The sequence below is a fragment of the Dermacentor andersoni genome, chromosome 9 (genome assembly GCF_023375885.2).
Source record: "Dermacentor andersoni chromosome 9, qqDerAnde1_hic_scaffold, whole genome shotgun sequence".
Classification (NCBI taxonomy): Eukaryota; Metazoa; Arthropoda; class Arachnida; order Ixodida; family Ixodidae; genus Dermacentor; species Dermacentor andersoni.
The window spans coordinates 21312518-21334056 of NC_092822.1; the positions used below are offsets into that span (position 1 = coordinate 21312518).

At 42.2% G+C, this 21539-nt stretch overlaps 1 protein-coding gene across 4 annotated transcripts in view; it reads left to right on the forward strand.

Moving 5' to 3' along the window:
• Positions 1–21539, forward strand: part of LOC126527232 (orphan steroid hormone receptor 2-like) — a 30204-nt gene that overhangs the window by 5917 nt on the left and 2748 nt on the right. For 3 of the 4 annotated variants that reach the window (XM_055068618.2, XM_055068619.2, XM_050174986.3), the window contains exons 3-8: positions 467–841; positions 2950–3090; positions 11716–11876; positions 14502–14610; positions 15695–15878; positions 18723–19006. In XM_055068618.2, coding sequence (XP_054924593.1) covers positions 467–841; positions 2950–3090; positions 11716–11876; positions 14502–14610; positions 15695–15878; positions 18723–19006 — 1254 coding nt within the window. The remainder of the gene's footprint in view (positions 1–466; positions 842–2949; positions 3091–11715; positions 11877–14501; positions 14611–15694; positions 15879–18722; positions 19007–21539) is intronic. The other variant, XM_050174987.3, reaches the window with a different exon arrangement.

Below are 21539 nucleotides of genomic sequence, written 5' to 3' on the forward strand. Positions count from 1 at the left end.
GAGCGAAATCACGATAAAGGAATAAACAGGATATCAACCAATACGTTGGAATTACACAAAATTAGAAAGACATCTTCTTGTAAAGGACCTTGTTGTAGAAAGACATTATTGTAAAAGTCAAAATATCTCTTAAAACCTGTGTTAGCCCATTTAGGGTCAACATCCTGCTTCACTTTTTAACCTAAGTTTAGCTATGGGGAAACTTCAGGTCATGCACAGTGACTGTTGCGCTTTCAGGCACAAAGCCACGCACTCCAGTTCTGCTCATCGCACAATCTTGTAAAGACTGAAACAACCGAGCAGCTGCTTGCTCAGTCCGTGTCATCAAACTGATGTCTATAACTGACTCAAAAGTTGCGTTAATTGCCTCTCCAGTTTGTGTTGCACTTCATCATTTAAGGTGCATCACTGCATCTTGTCTAACTTGCGCCTGATCTGGATTTTGTTGTAAAATGTGCCGCCACAGACAATGGGAGCAGCCCTGGAAGCCCCGAGTCTGGTGAAACCCAGGAAAACGGCGCAGCGCTTGGTGCGGAGTGGCTCGCGCTGCGGTTGCATGAACTGCAAGAACCGCGGCGTGGTGCTACGGCGGCCACAGCATCTGTGCTCCCCGCGTCGAACGTCATCGAGCAGTGCGTGGTGTGTGGGGACCGGGCATCGGGGCGTCACTATGGTGCTGTGAGCTGTGAGGGGTGCAAAGGCTTCTTCAAACGCAGCATCCGCAAACAGCTAGCTTACACATGTCGTGGCAGCCGGGACTGTCAAGTGACAAAGCACCACCGGAACAGGTGCCAATACTGCCGGCTACACAAGTGCCTCTCCATGGGCATGCGCGCCGACTGTGAGTAGTGGTCTGCCTGTCGATTTGTTTAGCCAGTGGTTTCATGACATCAGTTTCATAGGGTTTTTTTACTAAAACTGCTAGAGGGAACTCTAGTGCTATGATTTTTCCGCTGTCATGGGAATGTTCAGCATGCAACAACAGCACAAGTTAAGCGAGATCATGCCTGTCTTCATTTTAAGTTGTGCAGTTCTATGCTCTACATGCTGTACGAACAAAGCCAAATTCTTATGCTTTCAAGTACCATGGGAAGGATGGGTTGTACATGGATTTGTATAATTTTCATACCTGTGGCTTCAGATGTTCTTGTGGCTTTGTTGCACTTTACCTGCCTTTATTGGCCTAGATTTTCTAGCAAGCACATTTTTCATAATGCAGGAGGCAATAAGACTGAGCGCATGCATAATCATTGCAAAAATTGTTGCATTTATGATGCAATGTTTTGTTGAATATGGTCAATTTGCTAAGTCACAAAGTTGTTTGAAGCCAGGACAAAGTTTAGGTAAACTTGTGCTCTACCTGTTGTTCCCATGGTAACTGTACATCCCACCACGCTTACAGTTCTTGTAGGCACTACAGCACCAGATTGCCCTCTGGTAAATTTAGTAGGAAACTTTGTGTTGTGTTTATCCACCATTGATGTCATAACTCTTCAATCATACTACTTGGTAATTCCATTGGCCACCTTTTTCAAAACTGGGATGTAGTTGTTGGCAAACAGCATTACTGTGCCACCTGTGGACAACAAAACTAACTATAAAACCACACTTTTCGAGCACAACAAAGAAGTGGCAAGTCTTGTTGCTCTCTGGTGGAACATCAGTCACTTAACCACTCACAGTAAGGTACCCGAGAGCATCCAGAGCTTGAAGTAAACTTTCGGAACTGCTACGATTGAAGAACTCTAGTATTTGTGTTGCATCAGCGTTGACTGCTATGTATGAAACGGAGTATAGTGCCCTTGCATTGTAGGTTGTCATTACTGATGTTCACTCAAGCTTGTTTTATGCTATCTTGTGCAACTTGTACCGTATGCGATGTGTAACTTGCAAATGACAGTGGGAAAGAGTGTTTTCAAAGTGATATAGTTCTAGGTATATTGTGGACTTTCTTTCTTCCATCATTTTATTCGCATCCACACATGTATTTAAGAGAAGCTTTTGTAGATGTAGAAATGAATAGCCAGCATGTAGTATGTCGGCTGTTATATAAAAGTGAAATGGGAATGGGACAATTCAAATGGCAATACAGTGTAATAAGAGGGCAACATAGGTGAATAGTGATGCACTTGAACATAATTTGCAAGAGCAAAGTCAGCACCACATGTCCACAGTGATGATTAGCTGCAGTGTTACTTAACCTCACTCTCAGTTACAATTTAATTCAGCTGTAGCATACATTTTACAAGGGTATGCAGCAGGATTAATGCATTCACAAGTCCCTAAGGTCACAATGTGTTACAGCAGATGGTAACATAAACACAAGCTATCATGACAGGTCTTGTATTACAATAAGCTTAGAAAACAACAACACAAAGCAAATAGTGCAAGAAATCAGTGCCGAGGCATTAGATTTGAAAGATGTGCTTGACTTTGGGCAAGTATCCATGACATCTGAAATGCACTATCTGTGTCATTGTCACCAGTTGTCAATCAAACGCCTAAACTATTTCCACGCTACTTTTATGTGGCTTTGCAAGTTAGAACCTCCTCATTCTGCTCCTCATAACCATTGTCGTCATCATCATCCTTCGACAACTATGCTCACACCACTAATTAATCAAAAGAATAAAGCAAAAAAATTCAGATGTTACAACAGTGTTGTGAATTGTAATTGTAGCGCAGAGTATAGTCTTGACTCAGTTATGAATGTTGTCATCTTTTTGTTTGCATCTGAAAGGTCCCATCCTCGTTTCGTTTCATACCAGTAGCACGCGCCTAATGATGTTGCACTTGCCCTCCATTCAGGGCTGGGCTTTTTGTCTCCCCCTCCTGCACCAGCTGTGCTGTATGCTTTGCGCACGCTGCTGAGCAATCCGTGGGTTTGTGTGGTGCTGGGTGCTTTGGCTGACATGCACGCACATGCCCTTTGACTTTGCTCCACGACAGCTGTGCTGCCCACACCCCTCGCCTCTCCCCCTGACCCCACAACTGCTGTGACCTACCCCGCCCCCTTGCTGCTGACGGCAGTCTCACACACAATCCCCGGTGGTGGTTCTACGCTGAGGCTTTCGCGCCACAGGGTGGAAGGTTAGTTTGTTTGTGTGTGCATGCGAGGTTTTGATCTACACTGCTTTCTGATGATATGCCAAACAGGAGTATTACACAGGGCACTTTTGATTACAATTAAGCCTGATCGGGATTGAATTTCTAAGTCTAAATTTCAAGTCAATTGGCTCCCTTCTGTGCAAGCTACGGAAGGGATCGAGCCAATCGCAGTTGAGAAATTCAATTGAAAATGCCTCGTGTGACTGAAGTATAAGACCGTATTTGCAAACATGCCTCAACTCCAACCTCTTCACTCACTGTGGTGGCTCTGTGGCAATGGCATTCTGCTGCCTAGGATAAGGCTACAGCTTTGACCACTCCACGAGGCGGGCAGAAAGCAAAAACACTCATGTGCAGAGTGTTGGGTGTGTGTGTTAAAGAACCCCAGATAGTGAAAATGAATCTGTAGTGCCCCACTGTGGGGTGCTTTGTGGTGCATTTGGTACTTTCAAATGTTAGCCTCTTAGCAGCCAACACTTCTTACCAAAAATGGTGCCAAAGTGGTCATAAAGCCATTTCGTGGCTTATGTAACACTAATTCCTGTGCAGGCAGTTCCACGTTTGACAGGTATAGTTGTTTACCAGAAACTGTACTGCCACCTGCAGTATTCAATAATAACTATGAAACTGCTTTTATGTGCTCAGTTTGTCAAGCGAACTCTGCTGACAGCTAAACAATAAGATGATGCAGGTTACTCTAAAGCCAAGAAAGCGGTTTTGACTGAAGACAAACTAAGCTTTTTGAGGCCTTTGAAGTGTTAAACCCTATGTCAATCGGTCAGTCAATCATTCAACCTTACCACCAATACTGCTGACAATGCTGCCACCCAACTGAAGCAGTCGCTGCAATACAGTTAACGCTTCTCAGGGATTCCTGTAGAGGAGTTGCTTGAAGCAATCTCCTGAAGCAACCCTCAATTCCATGTCACCCTTGAGTAGGGGCTAGAGATGCCCACCTACAAAATAAGACTCGGGAATTGCTGAGGAGCATCATTGAAGAGCAGTGACTACTTCACTTGTGAAGTTCACTGCTTGATGAAGTTAAGGAAGAGGCATGTCTTCTTATGCGGTGTTGAGTTAGTCTAGATTGGTACAATTACACATTTAGAATAGTGAATTTCAATGCGTTCTTGGCATTAACAAAGTTATTGCTAATGCTAGTTGCTACTGATAGACTGCAAGGGGGATGCCAGCACAGAGTAATTCCTCACTCAGATGGGCAAATTTAGCGACCCCTCCAGTGAGAGCACTTTGCCACAGCGAGTGTAACTCTGGCAACATGCTCCTAGATGGCAAAAAAAGTTATTTGGCATTGATGGAAATGTCAATCAGTAAATCAGTTGGCAGATTACATATTTGTTGCTTCAGGCAGTACAGTCAGACCTTCACAAAATGATCACATATATAATGAAGTAAATTTAAAATCTTTCTTGACAATATCAGCGAGTAACAAATATATACTTATAACAAATACTATTGGACATAACGAAGATATTTTATGCTAGATGTGACTTGGTTATAATAAGTTTCGACTGCATTTGCAAAATGTAATCTTGCATTATAGTTGGGAACGATATTTAGCATTAATTTTACTGTAAATAAAGTAATTCATTACAACCCAATAATATGATCAACCGTCACGAGCCAAGACAAGATAGCGTTGTGTCTAAGGTCAGCAGAAGAATGAAAGTTTCTATTGCAGATGTCAAGAGGACGCTTACAACATTTAAAATTAAAAAAAGATGGTTTCACGATTAAAGTCGAACCTGCACCAAGTATTTTTTATTTATTCTTGATGCACTGCTGTCAAGGCTACACACTCCAACACAGTGAAAGGAGTTTGACTCACTGGCAAATGCATTCCACGGCGAGTGTTGCTAGAAATGTCAGTGGGAAATCTTGCAAATGACACTAACAGTAATATGCATGCACTTGAAGTGACACTGAATTTGCCCATCTGACTGGGACATAAGACTGGAGCAGGAAAGGCAGAAGCTTTCCTTCTGGTTTTCCGTCTTTGTTTAGCATAGCTGAAAAAAAACCTTTATGTGCCACTTCCAAACTATTGAGAGGAAGGTTTACCTTAAGAACTCCTATCTATCTGAATATATGGAATGGAGCAATCATTTTGCTTGACCTCCACTGCACCAAATTCGTTATTTGTCGCATTAAAAAGAAAAATGATAAATATATACCGATGGTAGGGAGCACACTTGATTTTGACCATGAATTTCTTACAAAAATGGTCTGCAAAATAAAAAAAAAACGATGTCACACCTCTAAAGTTTGTTCTGTTTAGGATCTTTTTCACTTAAATGCAAGAAATTTCATTCGAATAGATTCAGTGGTTGTCTAATGAGAGCATTTCTGTGTTTTACATGATTTGAATAGGCAAATAAGTCAGTTATGGAATAAAGTGTCATCCTAAGAGAAAAACTCCAATTTGTATAATATGTCAGTTTTGCGTGCTTTAGATGTCTTAATAACTACAGTTTACTGAATTATCATATTGTTTTTGTTGCTCAATTACAGAGTTGTAAACTTGATACTGCAGTTCTTTTAGCTTTTCATATCTTCATGTGAGTTTTTTAAAGGGACACTAAAGCGAAACAATAAATCAGTTTAGTCTAATGAAGCATTGTTTGAGAACCCTGCCGGCAGACATTTCAAAATAATAGTTTGATTATTAGATGAGAAAATGAAGGTTGAAATATCAGTTTTTGAATTTCGTGCCAAAACCCCAACGCCGGTACGTCAACGTGACGTCAGGGATTCCAAAGTATGTTTTCACATTTGGAACGCGCTGGCTGAGTAAAGGTTCCCAAAACTTGCAGTGTTTAATATTTGGTTCCTTTAGAACACAATGTAGTCAATCTGTACCGCTACATAATTAAGTAGGCCCTAGAAGATGCCATCAAAATCCATGACATCACAGTGACCAGGTGCGCGAACTTCAAGGAGGCGTCGCCACCTGTCTTTCGTTCTTGCGCTTTTTCTGGCTTACCAAGTGTCTTATCGTGGTTAGAGTGGCGTTTTTGGTGTCATAGAAGGGCAATTTACTGATGCAGAATAAATCATTTTTCTCTTTAGTGTCCCTTTAAAAAGAAATTGAGTTCAAGATCCACTTCCTGCAGTCAGTAGATTTTAACTTTTTCTTTTAATCATCAAATTTCATGCAGTGGTGGGCGAGAAAAACATCTTTTTCTTTCCCATGTATTTAGGTAAGAGCCTCTGCAGTAAACCTTCCTCTTAAATCTGTTACTTGCCCTTTCATGCTACACATTCTCGGCTACCTCTCAAAACATGCGTAAGCTGTTTGTGCCCAAATAGGAAGTTCTTTGAGCTGAAGGTTAGAATGATTCCTCTTGTAATCGCTTACTTCTTTTTTTTTTCTTCCTTCATTATATGTGCGGGTGTCTGTGCTGTGAGCTGTCCTCTTGGCTGCTGAACTGCGCTGTTTTGTGCTTGTGGTGATGCACTATCGTGGTGTGCTGGTTTTGCCTGAACTGCTGGGTTGCCCATCTTTGAACATCTGTGTGATCAACAACAGAACTAAGTTTCTAATTTTCTGAGAGTTCGTAAACTACAGCACAGTTTATTGGCAGGAGCACATCTTGCACTCCCGGCTCATCATCTGTATTAAGCAGTAAAAATGTTTTCACTGCCAAGAAAGGTGAGGAAAGGAAGTGCAGTATCGCTGTTCAAGCCAAAGAAAGTAAAGGGGAAATGCACAATAATGAATGCAGGCTTCCGATCAGCTGCATATCTTAAATGCTGTCAAACCTTGATTCAGCCACACCCTATAAATAATTTTTTTATTTAGTGAAGTGATTTCAATCCCACTCCCTCTCCTCAAAACACACACATATTCATAGAACCTAATGCATTGAAAAAAAAAGAAAAAATAATGCCCAAAAATTTATTCACATATTGCTACAGTAAGCACACTATTATGCTTTTGAGGTGGGACGTTTTCTTCTTACGAAAAGGCCTGTTGCAGTATCTCAGCATTGGAGGCTTAGTGTCAGCTCTGCCAGGTGCTGCTGCCGAGTTGAAACGTGTCATTTTCTCAGTGCAGCCTTAAGCCTGTTTCACATGGTGTGATCTTACTTGCAGTTTTGCAATTACTAATTGGCAGGTGTGGCAAGTGTACTGTTAACCTCGTTGTAGTTGCAATGCTTTTTTCGATGTTCAGAGATGCTGAACTTCTTCACAAGATTGCGCATACTGCAATGATGGGGAACCAATAACAATGTGGATCGTCAGACATGTAACTGTGGCATGCCTGCTTATCTTTTATTTTGGAAGAATAACGAATTCCTGCATAACCGTGCTGTCTTGTATTTTCCTTCTCCGCGTCCCTTTTTTTGCATTTTTCCGATAATGAACCAACTTAACCAACCTTCAATACTACGGCAAATGTGAAAGACATTCCACGAGAACAGTTTCTTGTTTGCTTTGCTCTATTTTTAGCCGAAGCAAAATGAATAAGCCTATGCCAAGAATAAGTCAGTCTTCCGCTAAATTCTTGCAAATGCAAAAATCACAGCCGCCACGGTCGGTGCATGTGAAACAGCAGTGGGATGATCGCATTTGTGGAAATAGCAGCTTCGAAAAACGCAGTGTGGAATTGCAGCATGTGAAATGGGCATTAGCTCGCAAGTTGTTTTCCATACGGTGCTGAGAAATGAAGCCTCCTGCAAAGAAAAGTGCTCACCATTAAACAGAAAGCATAGATTGTATGTGCCGTCATGGGCAGGAGCATTTTAAGTGTTTTCGGTATAGCAAAGCTCTTGAGTTAACTGAATAATTCTTAGGTCCCACTGACCTTGCTAAATTGAGGTTTATCTTGAAAAAGAAAATAGCAATGAAAGTGGTAGAAAAGACAACATTGGTGCCAATGGGGAGTCGTACCCACAACCTCTGCACAATACATGCTATGCTCTGTCAGTTGCATGGCAAACTCTACCTTAGTGCCTGTCCCTTTGTCTTCTTTTTTTGGGTAATAGTGTAGATGTACAAAACCCAGCTTTCGGAGTGTTAGCCAGCAACATGCATGGCCTTGGCAACAGATGCACCCTGTCAACAGCAGGCGTCGCATAGTGCGCAATCTTACGGGCAGGCAACTAGCCAGTTAGCTTTTGTGCGGCACTTCAAAGTGTCAAGACAGCTGGAGTTGGCTATAAGACTGTCAAAGTTATCATCAGATATATGCTTTTCTGTCTAGCTCATTTATTGCCTGCTGAAGTTTTCTTTTTCTGAACACAATATAACTCCAAAAGGCCAATTCAGTTCTTCTGGTCATATGCATGTAATAAAATAGTCAGTAAAGTACTATAAACCACAAGAAAGATAGCTTTTGACACCATGCACTAAAAAGAAATGAATTGTCTGCAGAAATTGGCTTTGCTATAATGCTTTTGTAAACAGTCATGAGTCCCCTAAAAAAAGTAAATGCCTGTCTGGGCTTCTGTGGACTTAAGTACAGTACTGAACCGAAATTGCATTTTCCTTTGCCTTTCAGTAGTACCTGTAGCTGCATGACTTTATGCAGACAGTCACTGTTTGTTCTCAGATGGATGAGTGCTACAAACAGTGTGGATGACTCCACTTACCCTCATAAAAAGAAAGATTGCTCCAATGCTATGTACCATTTAACATGGAGAAGTCCACCAAAGACAAATTATATTACATAAGGTATAAAAGCTTGCAGGAAGCTTAACGAGGAAATAAGTAAATTGTGTCAAGTTATTGTGAAGATTCGAACTGAGTATAAATTGTAAAGTAAAGGTATTCAGTTTCTCTTAAAAATTTACAGTTTTCACATGCCCTTACCTAAATACATATGATGAAGGGCTTCACAGTCAAACACAGGCAAAATGCAAAAGCACCCTTTTGACTATCACTGACCCAATTGTATTAAGTTTGTTGCACATAAAGTCGAGTTAAATTTCAGTGACTGCTCAGAGCAGTTTCTAATGTGAAAGCATTATATGGCTCATGAGGCAGAAAGTCCGTCGTTGGTGACGTTGCCGTGACCATGATGGTCCAAAAAGTCAAGTAAGCCAATCGAGGCAGCTGATGATGTCAGTTAAGGCAGAGTGAATTAAGGTGAAGTTAATTAAGTTCATTAAAACAGGTTTAATTAAGATAGAGTTCATTATGGCAAGCAAACCCACGACCTTTGGTTGGAGTCGAACCTACGACCTTTCGTGTAAGGGTGAAGTCAAATAAGGCACATTTAATTAACATAATTAATTAAGGCACTCAAACCCACAACCTTTGGTGTTAATTAAGGTGGATTTCATTAAGGCATAGTTAACTAAGAGATAACTAAGGCATTCTAATCCACAACCTTTCATGGAAGTTGAAGCCACAACCTTTGGAGTTAAGGCAAAGTTAAATTAAGATGACTGAAAGCGCACAGCATGGCGTGGTGATTGCAATGCTTTCACATTCATACACGTAGTGATAACTAAGTGCCCCTTGAATTTTTTTGCTTTGGCATTAGTTCTATTTTCCACAAAATTGGCATAAATTTGGAATCTAAATAAGGTTGAAGCATCAGGTTTCCAATTGTATAACTCTAGAGCAAATATAGATCTTGCGAAATTCCATCACCTGGTTCAGCTTTCAAAGCATATAAGATTGATATGTGCTATGCTCATTGCCCTGAAGCCTACCATTAATTTGCCAGCAGAACTTCCATGATACCTCTGTCAACCATTTCACACCAGCTGTGAAATAATATAGTCAGGAAACAGTCAGCTGTTGTGCACATGGCAATATGCGATGTTTGTGTACTTTTGATGGTGTAATTTTCACAGCGCTGCAGTAGTATCACAATGAGGGTTGTTTTTGCAGAGTTATGGTATTGTAAGATTAATGATTCAATTTCTTATACAGTTACTAATTTATGTCGATTTTTGCAATGGAGAAGAATATAAATTTACCAAAAGAACTTCAGGCAAACTTCTCAAGGCAGCGCATGAGCGATAGTGATTGGCTGTACACTCCGTTTAAGGCGCATTCAACCTGTTGCCGACTGAGTTCTTTGGTTTTGGTAAAGCTGGAGTGGCTTCTTGCTCATCACTTTCTTGCTGTGCATCTGTCTACTGTTGTTTCTTTTACCCACATTTATGTGTCTTTTGTGCCTTTTACATGTGTCACACACTTCATACGCGCTGACGCGAAGTGCATGCACAAGGTTAAAGAGCCCCTGCAATACTACATACATGTGCGCCAAACAAATGCTCTAATTGGCACTTGAGCCAAAGCTTAATGCTGTACCATGCAGCAGGCCATTTAAGTATCGCTCCGGAGACCCACTGTCCTTTCCTACTTGAAATTTTCACCACTTTTCATGCTTTTGATGCACCAGTAAAGCAATGCTTACATTCGGGGTTTGTTTAGATGTCACAACTAAATAGTGCCTTGGCATATTCAGAAATATAGAAATGTCTTGACTGATTTGAGAGGTGGTGCCTTTTGGTGACATCACCAGAAAGCCAACACCTAGTTGGTATGGTAATTTTTCTTTAGTCTTGTGTTGTGGGCAGCTACACTTTGTTGCCTAAAAAGTGAATAAACCGAAACTGGATATTACCTCTGTTCTAATACTGTGGCCTCTGAGATTGGGTGGCACAACAAACTCTTATTGGAGACCATGCCTATACCGAAGGTTACAGCAGTGCGAGTGTCTCTTGCTATTGGAACAGCAGCATAACACTCGATAACCGATATCTAAAAAAATTCCTTGATGTGAAAGGTTTTTGAAGTGATATTCTTTAATAACAGGCACCATTCCACACCTTAATTCTCTAAACAATGTTCCAGAGCCTCTTCAAAGACAGAACTGAAACCTATTGGTTATTCCTTTTTTCCGTGGACCCCTTGTATTCTGTCACTTTTTCATAGATGTGTCAAACAACCGTCCTGAATGTGAAAAACCTTTATTCCAGTGCACGCTAAAGTTGAGTGTGTGGTGCTCAATGGTTAGGATTTGAAGCGTTGAGGTCAATATGCCTTACCAGCATGTTACGGTCAGAATTCTTTTTCTTTCTCTGTACTAGAAAGAAAAAAGACAACATACTGTGTCCCATTTCTTGGTGATTTACAATGCTGAAACAGTTAAAAGCTTTATAAAGAATCAGGCACAATTACAGAGGTTAAATACATCTAATAATCACATCTGTTGTTCTTTTTGTCTGTGGGTTTCTTTAGTTGCCGGCTATACAGCGCCACAAACTACTAGTGTTAGCTTCAACTAGTTACCCGCCTTAGTGGTGTTGTGGCTTCGGCATTGTGCTGCTAGGCCCAAAGGCACAGGATAAAATCCTGGCCGTGGTGGCCACATTTCGATGAGGGCTGAATTCAAAAACGCCGGTGCATGTTAAAGAACCCCAGGTGGTCAAAATTATTCCGGAGTCCCCAACTACAATGTGCCTCATAATCATTTGGCTTTGGCATGCAAAGCTGCTGAATTTGATTCAGTTCAGCTCCATTTAGGCCACACCAAACAGCGAGTGTAGTCATTCATTCAGGTAGAAGAGAATTTCAGTGTCTGTGCTGCTACATTTCACGGCATTGCATAACCTGGCCCGACAGCTGTGCAGTCGGAGCGCAAGCCCAGCGCGGATTCGGCCAGCCGATGTGAAAAGGGTGCAAGCACACTCCTCACGTCTGTGGGTGGCCTCTCAAGCCACGCAGTGAACATGGCTCATAGACAGGTGCCGCATGCAACAGGCCCCGCACAGCACGAACAGCAGGTAACCTCGTGTGTATATGCCACCATTCTTTACGTTTCAGAGTGCTTAAATGAACACTGATGAACATCAAGTTATTTTAGTTACTTTAAGTAAGTTGTTTACTTTATGTTTTTATGCAGTCAAACCTTGTTACAACAAAGTAGCATTTGACACGGAAATGCCTTAATTATATTCAATATTCGTTTCAAGTTTATAGTTGCACGCTGATGTCTGCAATAAACATTTTAGGTATACTTTGTTATATCGAATAATTCATTATATCTAAATTCATTATATCAAGGCGAGACATATTATTGCGATAGCAATTATACAGACACTCCAGGCGCATTTCTGCCGTCGGCATCGCCGTGAGGTTCTGTATAAAGTCCGAGGGCGATAAAATCGTCGTCGCGCGCCATATGCTGTGTGTGTGAGTGAAAGCGTGCGAGGGTGAGCTGGCGAACGCAGTTCAATTTCGCGTGCGCAGCAAGGAATGCGGGCCAGAAGCATGCCCTCTCCTGTCGTGCCCGAGGCAGGGGGTTCAGGCGAGGGAGGAGGGGGCATTCTTTGGCGGCTGCTAGGGTGCCTTGATGTCCTCCTCGCCAACCGCTCCACACAGAGTGGAGACAACCGCAGTGTCTACTACGACGTTGGGCACGCGATTGGCGCGTGCCGTAGTAGACGCCTCTGGTGGACGCCATTAACATGCGTTGCCGCACTCGTGTGTCTTGAAAGCGATCTGCGACGTGGCTAAAGTGCGTGTCCGCATGGGCTTCATCTTCAAAGCGATCTGCAATGTTTGAAGAGTGCGCTTAGTGCCAGTAGCTTCGTATGTGCTGTGCTTTCAACATTTCGTTCACATTGAAGCAAAAGATGCACAAAGGTCAATTCGCTTGCTGGTGCCACAATTTCTCACTCTAGCATTTTGACAGTGAGTTTCCGCACTCATCAAGAAAGATGTGTTCATGTTTACCTGTGTGCACGTGACACCGTGCTTGTCAGTTTAGGTAAAACACGTTGGCGGGCTAGTTGGTTTGAATCTATGATAGAATGTGTAACGACTGAACAAGGATGCAGAAAGAAGCAGACGCACAAGAAGACAGCGCTGTCTCTGTGTGTCTGTTTCTTCCTACATCCTTGTTCAGTCATGCTTACACATTTTATCATTGTTAATTTGGTTAGTAAGCGAATGTTTAAAAGTTTATGCGGACCCACCGTGGTTGCTCAGTGGCTATGGTGTTAGGCTGCTGAGCACGAGGTCGCGGGATCGAATCCCGGCCACGGCGGCCGCATTTCGATGGAGGCGAAATGCGAAAACACCCGTGTACTTAGATTTAGGTGCACGTTAAAGAACCCCAGGTGGTCGAAATTTCCGGAGTCCCCCACTACGGCGTGCCTCATAATCAGAAAGTGGTTTTGGCACGTAAAACCCCATAATTTAATTTTTTTTTTTTTAATTTATGCGGCCGCTAAAACTGCTATCCTTGCTTTGCACAGATATCCACTAATTTGCTATCGCAATTGATGCTTCACCTTTCGGATGAAACTGCCAATTTTTATTATCCTCAGGTCAATATGGCCATTAAAGAAGGAAGTTTTTACAAAGCAATAGAATAAAACAAGTACAGTGAGTTATGGTAATAGCAATAAGATCCTCCTTATTATACATATTATTGGCAATATATTCACAAAATATGTTTGTTAACAGTGAGGGCTACGACACTTAGGGAAAGCCTCTTTGATGTCTATTTAAGGGATGTAAATAATGCCCATGGTGGCTAATGACACTGCTTGACAAATGACATTGTGCACTTATTTCACAAACGGGTTTCAGTAGTTAGGCATTTGACTAATGTGTATACTTGCTCCACTTGCTACAGTTGTAAAATTGACGCCATTCAGTCCTTGAGACATGTCAATTTAGTAGCAGTCTTGTACCAGCAGCGGTATCAACATCAGACATATCTAGGCTCCTGCAATTCTTGGAGGTTGGCTATGTGGCTATCAATTAAAAAAGATTTTGTGATAATTTCATTAGTTACCTACCTGAAATCTTCTAAGGAATTGTTCAGTTAATATATAATACTTTAAATGGGCAAGAAAGAGAGCAATAATCTCAGACAGCATTTGTAAGTTACCCTCCTACATTAAGCAAAGAGCCACTGTAACTGAGAATACTCGAGTCAGAAAAGACGCAAGAACGGAAGACTGGTGGCCATGCTACCTTGAAGTTGGCACGTCAACTTCCCTTGACGTGGATATTGACATTTGCTCAGGCCTAGTTAACTTTTTATCGCTAAAGATGGACTACACTGTATTCTAAAGGAGCTGAAGATTGAACTTGGCAAGTTTCAAGAACTGCTCAGTTACAACGGCCCAAATATTTTTTAAAAAATCATTTCGGCACTAAAGAAATTAAGGTTTGGCCTGTGTGTTCTCCTGCAATATCGAACTTATTACAGCAAAATTTAAAAAAAAATGGTGTTTGGATAGGATACTTCATCGATCTAAACCGATTTAGTGCTTCTCTTTGGCGTCCTTATAATTAATTGTATTTTTATTTTGTTTTACATTCATTTCTCACTGTTTCACAACATAAGGCAAAGCAAGGCAACTTTTTACCTTTTGCTTTTCTACGTGTTTCAGAACTCGAAAGCAAGCAGCAACAAGGATGGCCCTATCCCGGTGGGCACCAGCTGGGCACCTTGGGACGAAGATGGCGAAGACCAGGCTGCTGACGAAGAGTCATACTCAAGTAAGTAGTGAGTACTATTCAAGCGAACAAGGGCCGTGCCCACAATCAACTGCTCTCACTGGTACTTCTACCTTTGCATAACGTCGCATCAGATGTGGTGTCTCCCCACGCTGACCAGCATGCTATGGCAAATCACTTCTGGGGAAATCCACAAGAGCTTTATGAGAGGGAAGAGCATGTTGATCCAATACGCTTTGGGAATCTGAAGCTTTTCACTGGCGTTTACGAGGGATGGTGCTCTTCTTTATCAACCATTTCCAAGTGCAAATGGCATAATCATGCGGGACGCATTTCGACCAGGAAATGTGTCACCAAACGTAAACTTACGGCACTCCAACATGCAGATCCCACACATGACTATGATAGCATGACGACGGAATTGTCGTCCACCCAATATAAGCACAAAACTACAAAGGAAACCCAATACATGTTAAACTTGGAATGGAAGCTTTGCATTTGAAAAGGTTTTGTCCTGGTCCAGGGATTGAACTCGTGATCAAGGTCTTTCTGGAGCGGTCACTTTATCATCTGAGCAAGCCAGGCGGGTAGCAGATCGCAGTGCTAGGCCAAACTAATTGACAGCTTGAAGTATACTGTCAATGTATTAGTGCAGTGTCAGCAGACTGCAAAAATATATGACGTGAAATAAACACTCATATGGAAGGCACGTCATCTTTTTTTTTTTGCACCCCCTTGTGCTGCATTTCAGCTGGTCAACGCACCTCTACATGTGATGTGTTGAGAATACGGCTTCTGTTATGCCAGGGCTGAATGCTTGAAGTGTCAGTTACGTATGGCCACCATGCTTTCGCCATTGTCATTGTCGTTGTTGATGCTGAGGTCAGGCTAACAAGGCTTTCTGAAATTATGTGTTTCTTTAGGCACATTTTGCTCAGTGATGACAAAAGACGTGCAACAGTAGCACATCGTTTTGTCCACTTATAGGCCCCTCTTCATTTGCATGATTTTATGCCACGGCTGAGGTGTGAAAGGTCCCATTCAGAAGATCTGGAGCTTCTGAACATGCACTCACGAGCTGCCCTGCGAGGCATCAAGCTTAACATTTTTTTGTTGGCCATTGCAGGGTCGAGGCTGAGCCCATCGTCTGGACCCCTGATCTCAGAGGAGCAGGCTCTCTTTCGTGTGACCCTTCCAACGACTCCGTTGGGTGGTGCACTCAATGTGCATTACGTCTGCGAGAGTGCCTCCCGCATCTTGTTTCGGTCGCTCATATGGACACGTACCCTGCCGGCATTTGAGGAGCTGCCGTAAGTTATTTGCATATATATAACTTCGATCAGAAGTATGCGGGGGTCCACAACATTGGCAAAAAATAAAGTGGATTTCCTGGCCACATAGACTGACAACCTGAAACTGGCAAATGCACTGCAATGTTTGTCATGCCAAGTCTGAACTGCAGTCTTATGTTTCAGGTTATGTGCCATGTTATCAAGGAAACTATCTTTTTCTCACAGAACCTCTGGTCCACATACTATTGGCCGTGGGTGTACACACTGACAACCCTTTCTGCAAGATTTTAGCTGGAGAGGCATATAAGTGTTAAGCACAAGTTGCTGTGTTACGTAGTTTGTTTTGCTATTGTTGTCTCTGTCAACAGTGCTACAGTGTTGAGCGTGCAGGTGAGTGCTGTGTTGTTACGGGTGCACCTTTAAGGTGTTCTGAAAGAACACCAGTTTGCTGGAATAATGACACAAGGCAGTGTCTATGGAACACCAGTGGTAAAACACAGGCTTAGGCTTTGTAGGTGTCTTCTGTATTGGACTAAAAAGATGAAGCAGCCAGCACTTGAAGCTTTAACAAAGGTTATCATGTCTATTCAGCTAAAGTCCAGAGTCTGACACCAGTTTATGATGCAGTCGAACCTTGATATAACGAACAATGGCATAATTAATTATTGGACATAATGAATTACCAGATGTAACAATCTATCGGACATAACGAAGTAATATACAACTTGTATCTCCAATATAAGCAGGTAAGAGATATCGGATATAATAAAGAGTACTTTCAGGCCAGGTGCGACTGTTATCGCGAGGTTCGACTGTGTGCTCCGCACTAGCATGTTATGGCATTGCTTAAGCCAGGTCTCCATCATGCTAGCAGCATGCTCATCCAATACCGTACTTCACCCACTATGTTGTTATTCTTTCAATCCCGTGAAAAGAGCATTACAGGGCCTCTGCTGTATATGAAGGTCTCGTACTCCATTTGCTTTGAGAGAGGGAGAGACGTTTAAAAGCTGAGCTCGGCCTGAATTAAAATTCTGCCCGGCTACTCGGCATTGCGGAATGATGGAAGTAAAAAGAGAAAGACAAACATGATGATAATGATAATGGTGGTGAACGAACTTGAACAGTGAAGACTCTCACCTCTCTATTCAGAAATGCACCTTAACTTGAAGCCATGACTTAACTTGGCCAAGTCCGGCTCAAAATAATGCCCGTCGTGAATGCACCCACAGAAACACAATGAACGACCTGGACGTTATTTTGAGCCGTACTTGACCAAGTCAAGTCGTGGCTTCAAGTGAACCCTTTAAGGCACTATGTTCACACTTGTGTATGTTAATAAAACTCATCAAACGCAGTGATGAAGTTTAAATGTGTCACATGCATCCTGAAACGCTTATGATAAGACCTGTGCTGCAAGTTTGACTAATATTTATACAGTATCTTAATAAAAGGAGTTCGAAGGTAGACATCTGGGTGTTTGCTCTCGGTGTCAGTATATCGTCATGTGGCAGATTCACTTCATTGATTGCTTTTCACAATACTCTACATGGGACATACTTATCTAGTGGCCATATAGGTACTTTCCAAGTATGCCAGACGCAAAACAGCTGATGTTCTCGTATCTGATGTCCCTGTAGAGAGTTCTCGCATGGAGCCCACATTCTGTAACCTTAAAAAAACTCACCGAAGGACTGAAAATTTTCAAAACATTCTGCAACTGTACTCTCTTTAACTCTTCCCGTACCGCGCCCATTGTTCATCGTTAGCCTGGTAACAATAGTTCGAAACGCCGCTTTCGAGACCTTCCGCGCCGCTCACTGACACACTGTGCTATCGGACGTAAAGGAGAACTATATTTTTATTTTCTAAGCAGCTTGATTTTTTCCAGAGACGCGGTAATCGTTTAATGCGTTGCAAAGTTTCTTGATCGTCAAAGTAGGAAGCAAAAATGGCTGCTTCCGGGAGCGGTGCGTGCGCTTTGAAAGATGGCAGATGTCGTGATTCCGCTGCGTCCGCAGCTCATTTTATCGATGGGTGGAGTAGCAGCTGGTCTGAGGATGCTGCCTTTTCGTCGAACTTAGACCCTGAGAACGATGACACAAACCAGCCTGGAACATCGGGAGCTGCAGCCTGGCACGCCCAACTGTAGTGCTTGCAGCTAAATTTTTTAGTGTAATACCTGTTCAATAAAAATGTTTCATTTTTGGGGGAGATGGTGCCTACTAGATAGCAATACATTTTGTATAGCTCATCATTTCTGTTACATATTTTCCTTAGTAGATGCAAGCATGTTGTTGCAAACATTGTTCAATGTTATCCCACAATCTTGATTCTGGTAATTTATATCTTTCTTTATGACATATATCTCGTTAATAATGTACGAGAAAAGGGCATTCATTCGTTTTGTTTATCTATTACATAAAATATTCAGTGCAGTAGTTCCTTCAGAAAAAAAGATCTGGCATAACCTACAAAAGACACCTATTTTCACCATGGTAGGGAAAGAGTTAAGCTTCTGAAGATGCAAGAGATGTGCTGAAATTAAATTTCCGGTGAACGGAATTAACTGCCATCTGAAAAGATTAAGGTGCATTTCTGAATACAGGGGTTGAAGTCTCAAATCCAGACGACTCTCACGAAAGAATTTGATGAAAGTATTTAGAACATCGTGTCGACAACAGGGGTCCGACCAACGTCCCGATGGAACCTGTTCAGACGAAGATTGATTGATGGGCTTGGACAGATGTTCTGATATTGATGGTTTTTGAGCATTCAGTCTTGTATCCTTGTCCTCTTTACAAGCGCACAAGCTACTGCGCACTGAAGTGTGTGGTTTCTTCGATTTTTCCTTTGTTTCAGGGCATCGCTCCAGCTGGCATTGGTGCAATCAGCGTGGAGTGAAATTTTCACCCTGGGGCTGCTCCAGTGTGCAGAGCAGATGCAACTCTCCACACTGCTGTCAACGGTGGTGACACACCTGAACGCCAAGGGTGGCCCTGCCAGTGATATCATGGGCAGCTCTCAGCGTGCCCAGGTGTCCGAGCATGTGGCTTCTCTGCAGCGCCTCCTCACGGCAGCGCAAAGGTTGCAGCTCGATGACCAGGAATATGCCTTGCTAAAGTCTCTGGTGCTTTTTTGCCCTGGTGAGTAGATAAGGGCTTGATTTAAATTCTGTGCCAATCAAAAGCATTTCTGGTTCAGTTTAACATTGTTGTGAGGGGTGCGTCCAATTTTGGCCATCATTGAACACAATTTACTTTGAGCGCTAATAAGAGCCCAAATACCATATTTTTCTGTGTTATTACCTGACCCTCCAATTACAACAGCCTGGAAAAAAAAGAAATAATCCATGCATATAATTAGTGAAAATAACTGCTACAACAACGCTCGAATCTTTGCAAAAACAGTCCCAATTTGTGGATGCACGACGAAATGATGTGTGGCTTCACACAGCACGTGCTGCGCTGCCATGAAGCCACACATCAAGGTGAAATTCACATGAAACTCACACCCCTACCTTACTGGTAAATGTTTAAAATTCTTGGTGCAGGTTACACATGCAAAAATACGGTAATGGAACTCATTTGGAAGTATCTGCCATTTTATGCTATTTCGTGTCTACAAGAAAAGGCTACAAAAAGCATATTTCTCTTTTATTATTTCACATTATTTCTCTATTGTGATGATGTCTCCGCATCATGTCTCCGATAGGCCAGCAGGTCTCCTGCCAATTTGGACAGCCTGTCAGTGGCTTGCTGTGCCGATATGTGGCACGCTAATGATGCAAAATTATATATGCGCTTCACACCATTGTTAATGTGCAACCGTGCAATCAGTGTGAGTAAACATTATTCGCACATTTGCTTGCTGGCTGCAGCCAGCCAAGCCAAGCAACTGGCCGGAATGTGTACGCACGCCTAGAATGTGCTATTTCAAGTTTCTCTGAGGGGAGTATTGTAATGTTTGTGCTACCAACATGCATTTTTAGAGCTGCAAGCAAACAAATATTCACTTCAGTGTAACCTGTATTGGTGTGAAGCATGCTTTTTTGGTTTCAGTATAGCAGTTCAAAACTAAATGAAATAAAGCATGGCAGAGCAAATTTTAGATTATGTACTGTGCAATAATTCATTATTTTTGCTGCTCAGTATGTCGAGGTTTGACTGCAGCACATTTTTGGTCGCTTTGGTCATTTGTTATGCGAAGAAAAGCTAGATTGATCAGTAGTCGGCCCACGTGAAGAATCTCAGCTCGGAGCTTATGCTCTGACTAAGGAACTTGTCTCTCTCAGACTTATCTTTGACTTCGTCTTTTACTCATCTTTAGCAGAATGAAGACAGATGTCAAAGCATTAGCTTCATACTAAATATCCCTTGTTTGCCTACAGTTGCTCGATTTGTGTCCATTTTGCTGTTACAACTTTGCCTTGTTAAGATGGAGCTAGGTCGGTATAATGTTGCAATTCTTTCTGCTCGATTCTGTGCCACTCTTCCATCCATTGCTAACGGCAGGCAGATCCTGCTTATGTTGGCGGAGCGCCACTCCGACCACTGACAAAACGCAAAAAGCAATGGCACTGACCTAAAATGATTACGTGAGTCTGCACAGAATGAGTCCGCACAGAACAAAAATAACTTGTTGCAGCGTGTCCTTTAGAATATAGTTAAACCCAGTTATATGGTACAAGCTTAGGCTCTACAAATAGTTTTATATATCAGGTAATACAATATATCCAAATTTGCCTACATCAAAAATGAACAAACTTTTGTCGCAATGCATTTGTTATATACAGATGTGTTATCTGCAATGGAATGAAAGAAGTAAGGGGAGAATTCATTCAACATCATCACAACATTCATCAACAGAACTGATGATGGCACTTTCAATGCATGAGATTGTGTAGACTTGCTCCAACCTACTTCCCTCAATGTTGGCTCAGTACTGGTGCACCTCGTGCGCCGTAGACACGTTAAGCATTGGGTGACACCCTGATACCTCGAGCGGACAACCCGAGTTATTCATATATCAGATGTCTCGCTCTTTACGAGGGAGTCATTCTACATAAGTATGGGCTAGTAAATTTCGCATATTGGATATGCAGAATACTTTGCTTTATCTGACTTCATTATACAGTAGAACCCTGTTGTTATGTTTTTCAAGGAACTGCGAAAAAAAGACCCGTAAAAGCTGGGAAAATGTAACAGTAAGGAAGGCCGCAAACTGCCAAAGCAATGTCGCAAACAGCTCTGTATGGCTGTCAGTACAGTTATTAGATGTATCGGCGCTCGTACCAGAGATTGAATGTGCTTGCGTGTATCATTAAACACGTACGGTGTTCCATGACAGTGGCCCCTTTCCACTCTTCAATTTTCTTACAAGATTTTGCATATGCTTCACCGCATGACACAGCGCTATTGCAGTGAAGCTGACTAAAAAGAACCGGCAATTATGCACTCGTCGGCCCCAAAACCGACCCCATTACCGAGCCCTTTGCTCGGTTCCCGCTAAGCTTTAACCCTCTCACTACCGAGTATTCTCTGCAAGAATGACCCAAATATACCAATTGTTTTAATTTGTTCAAACAAACATATACGTAAAGAAACAGCCAGAAATACGATTGGATATCTTTGTTTCACAACAGGGCTTTAAAAAATATAGCTTAAAAAAACAATGAAC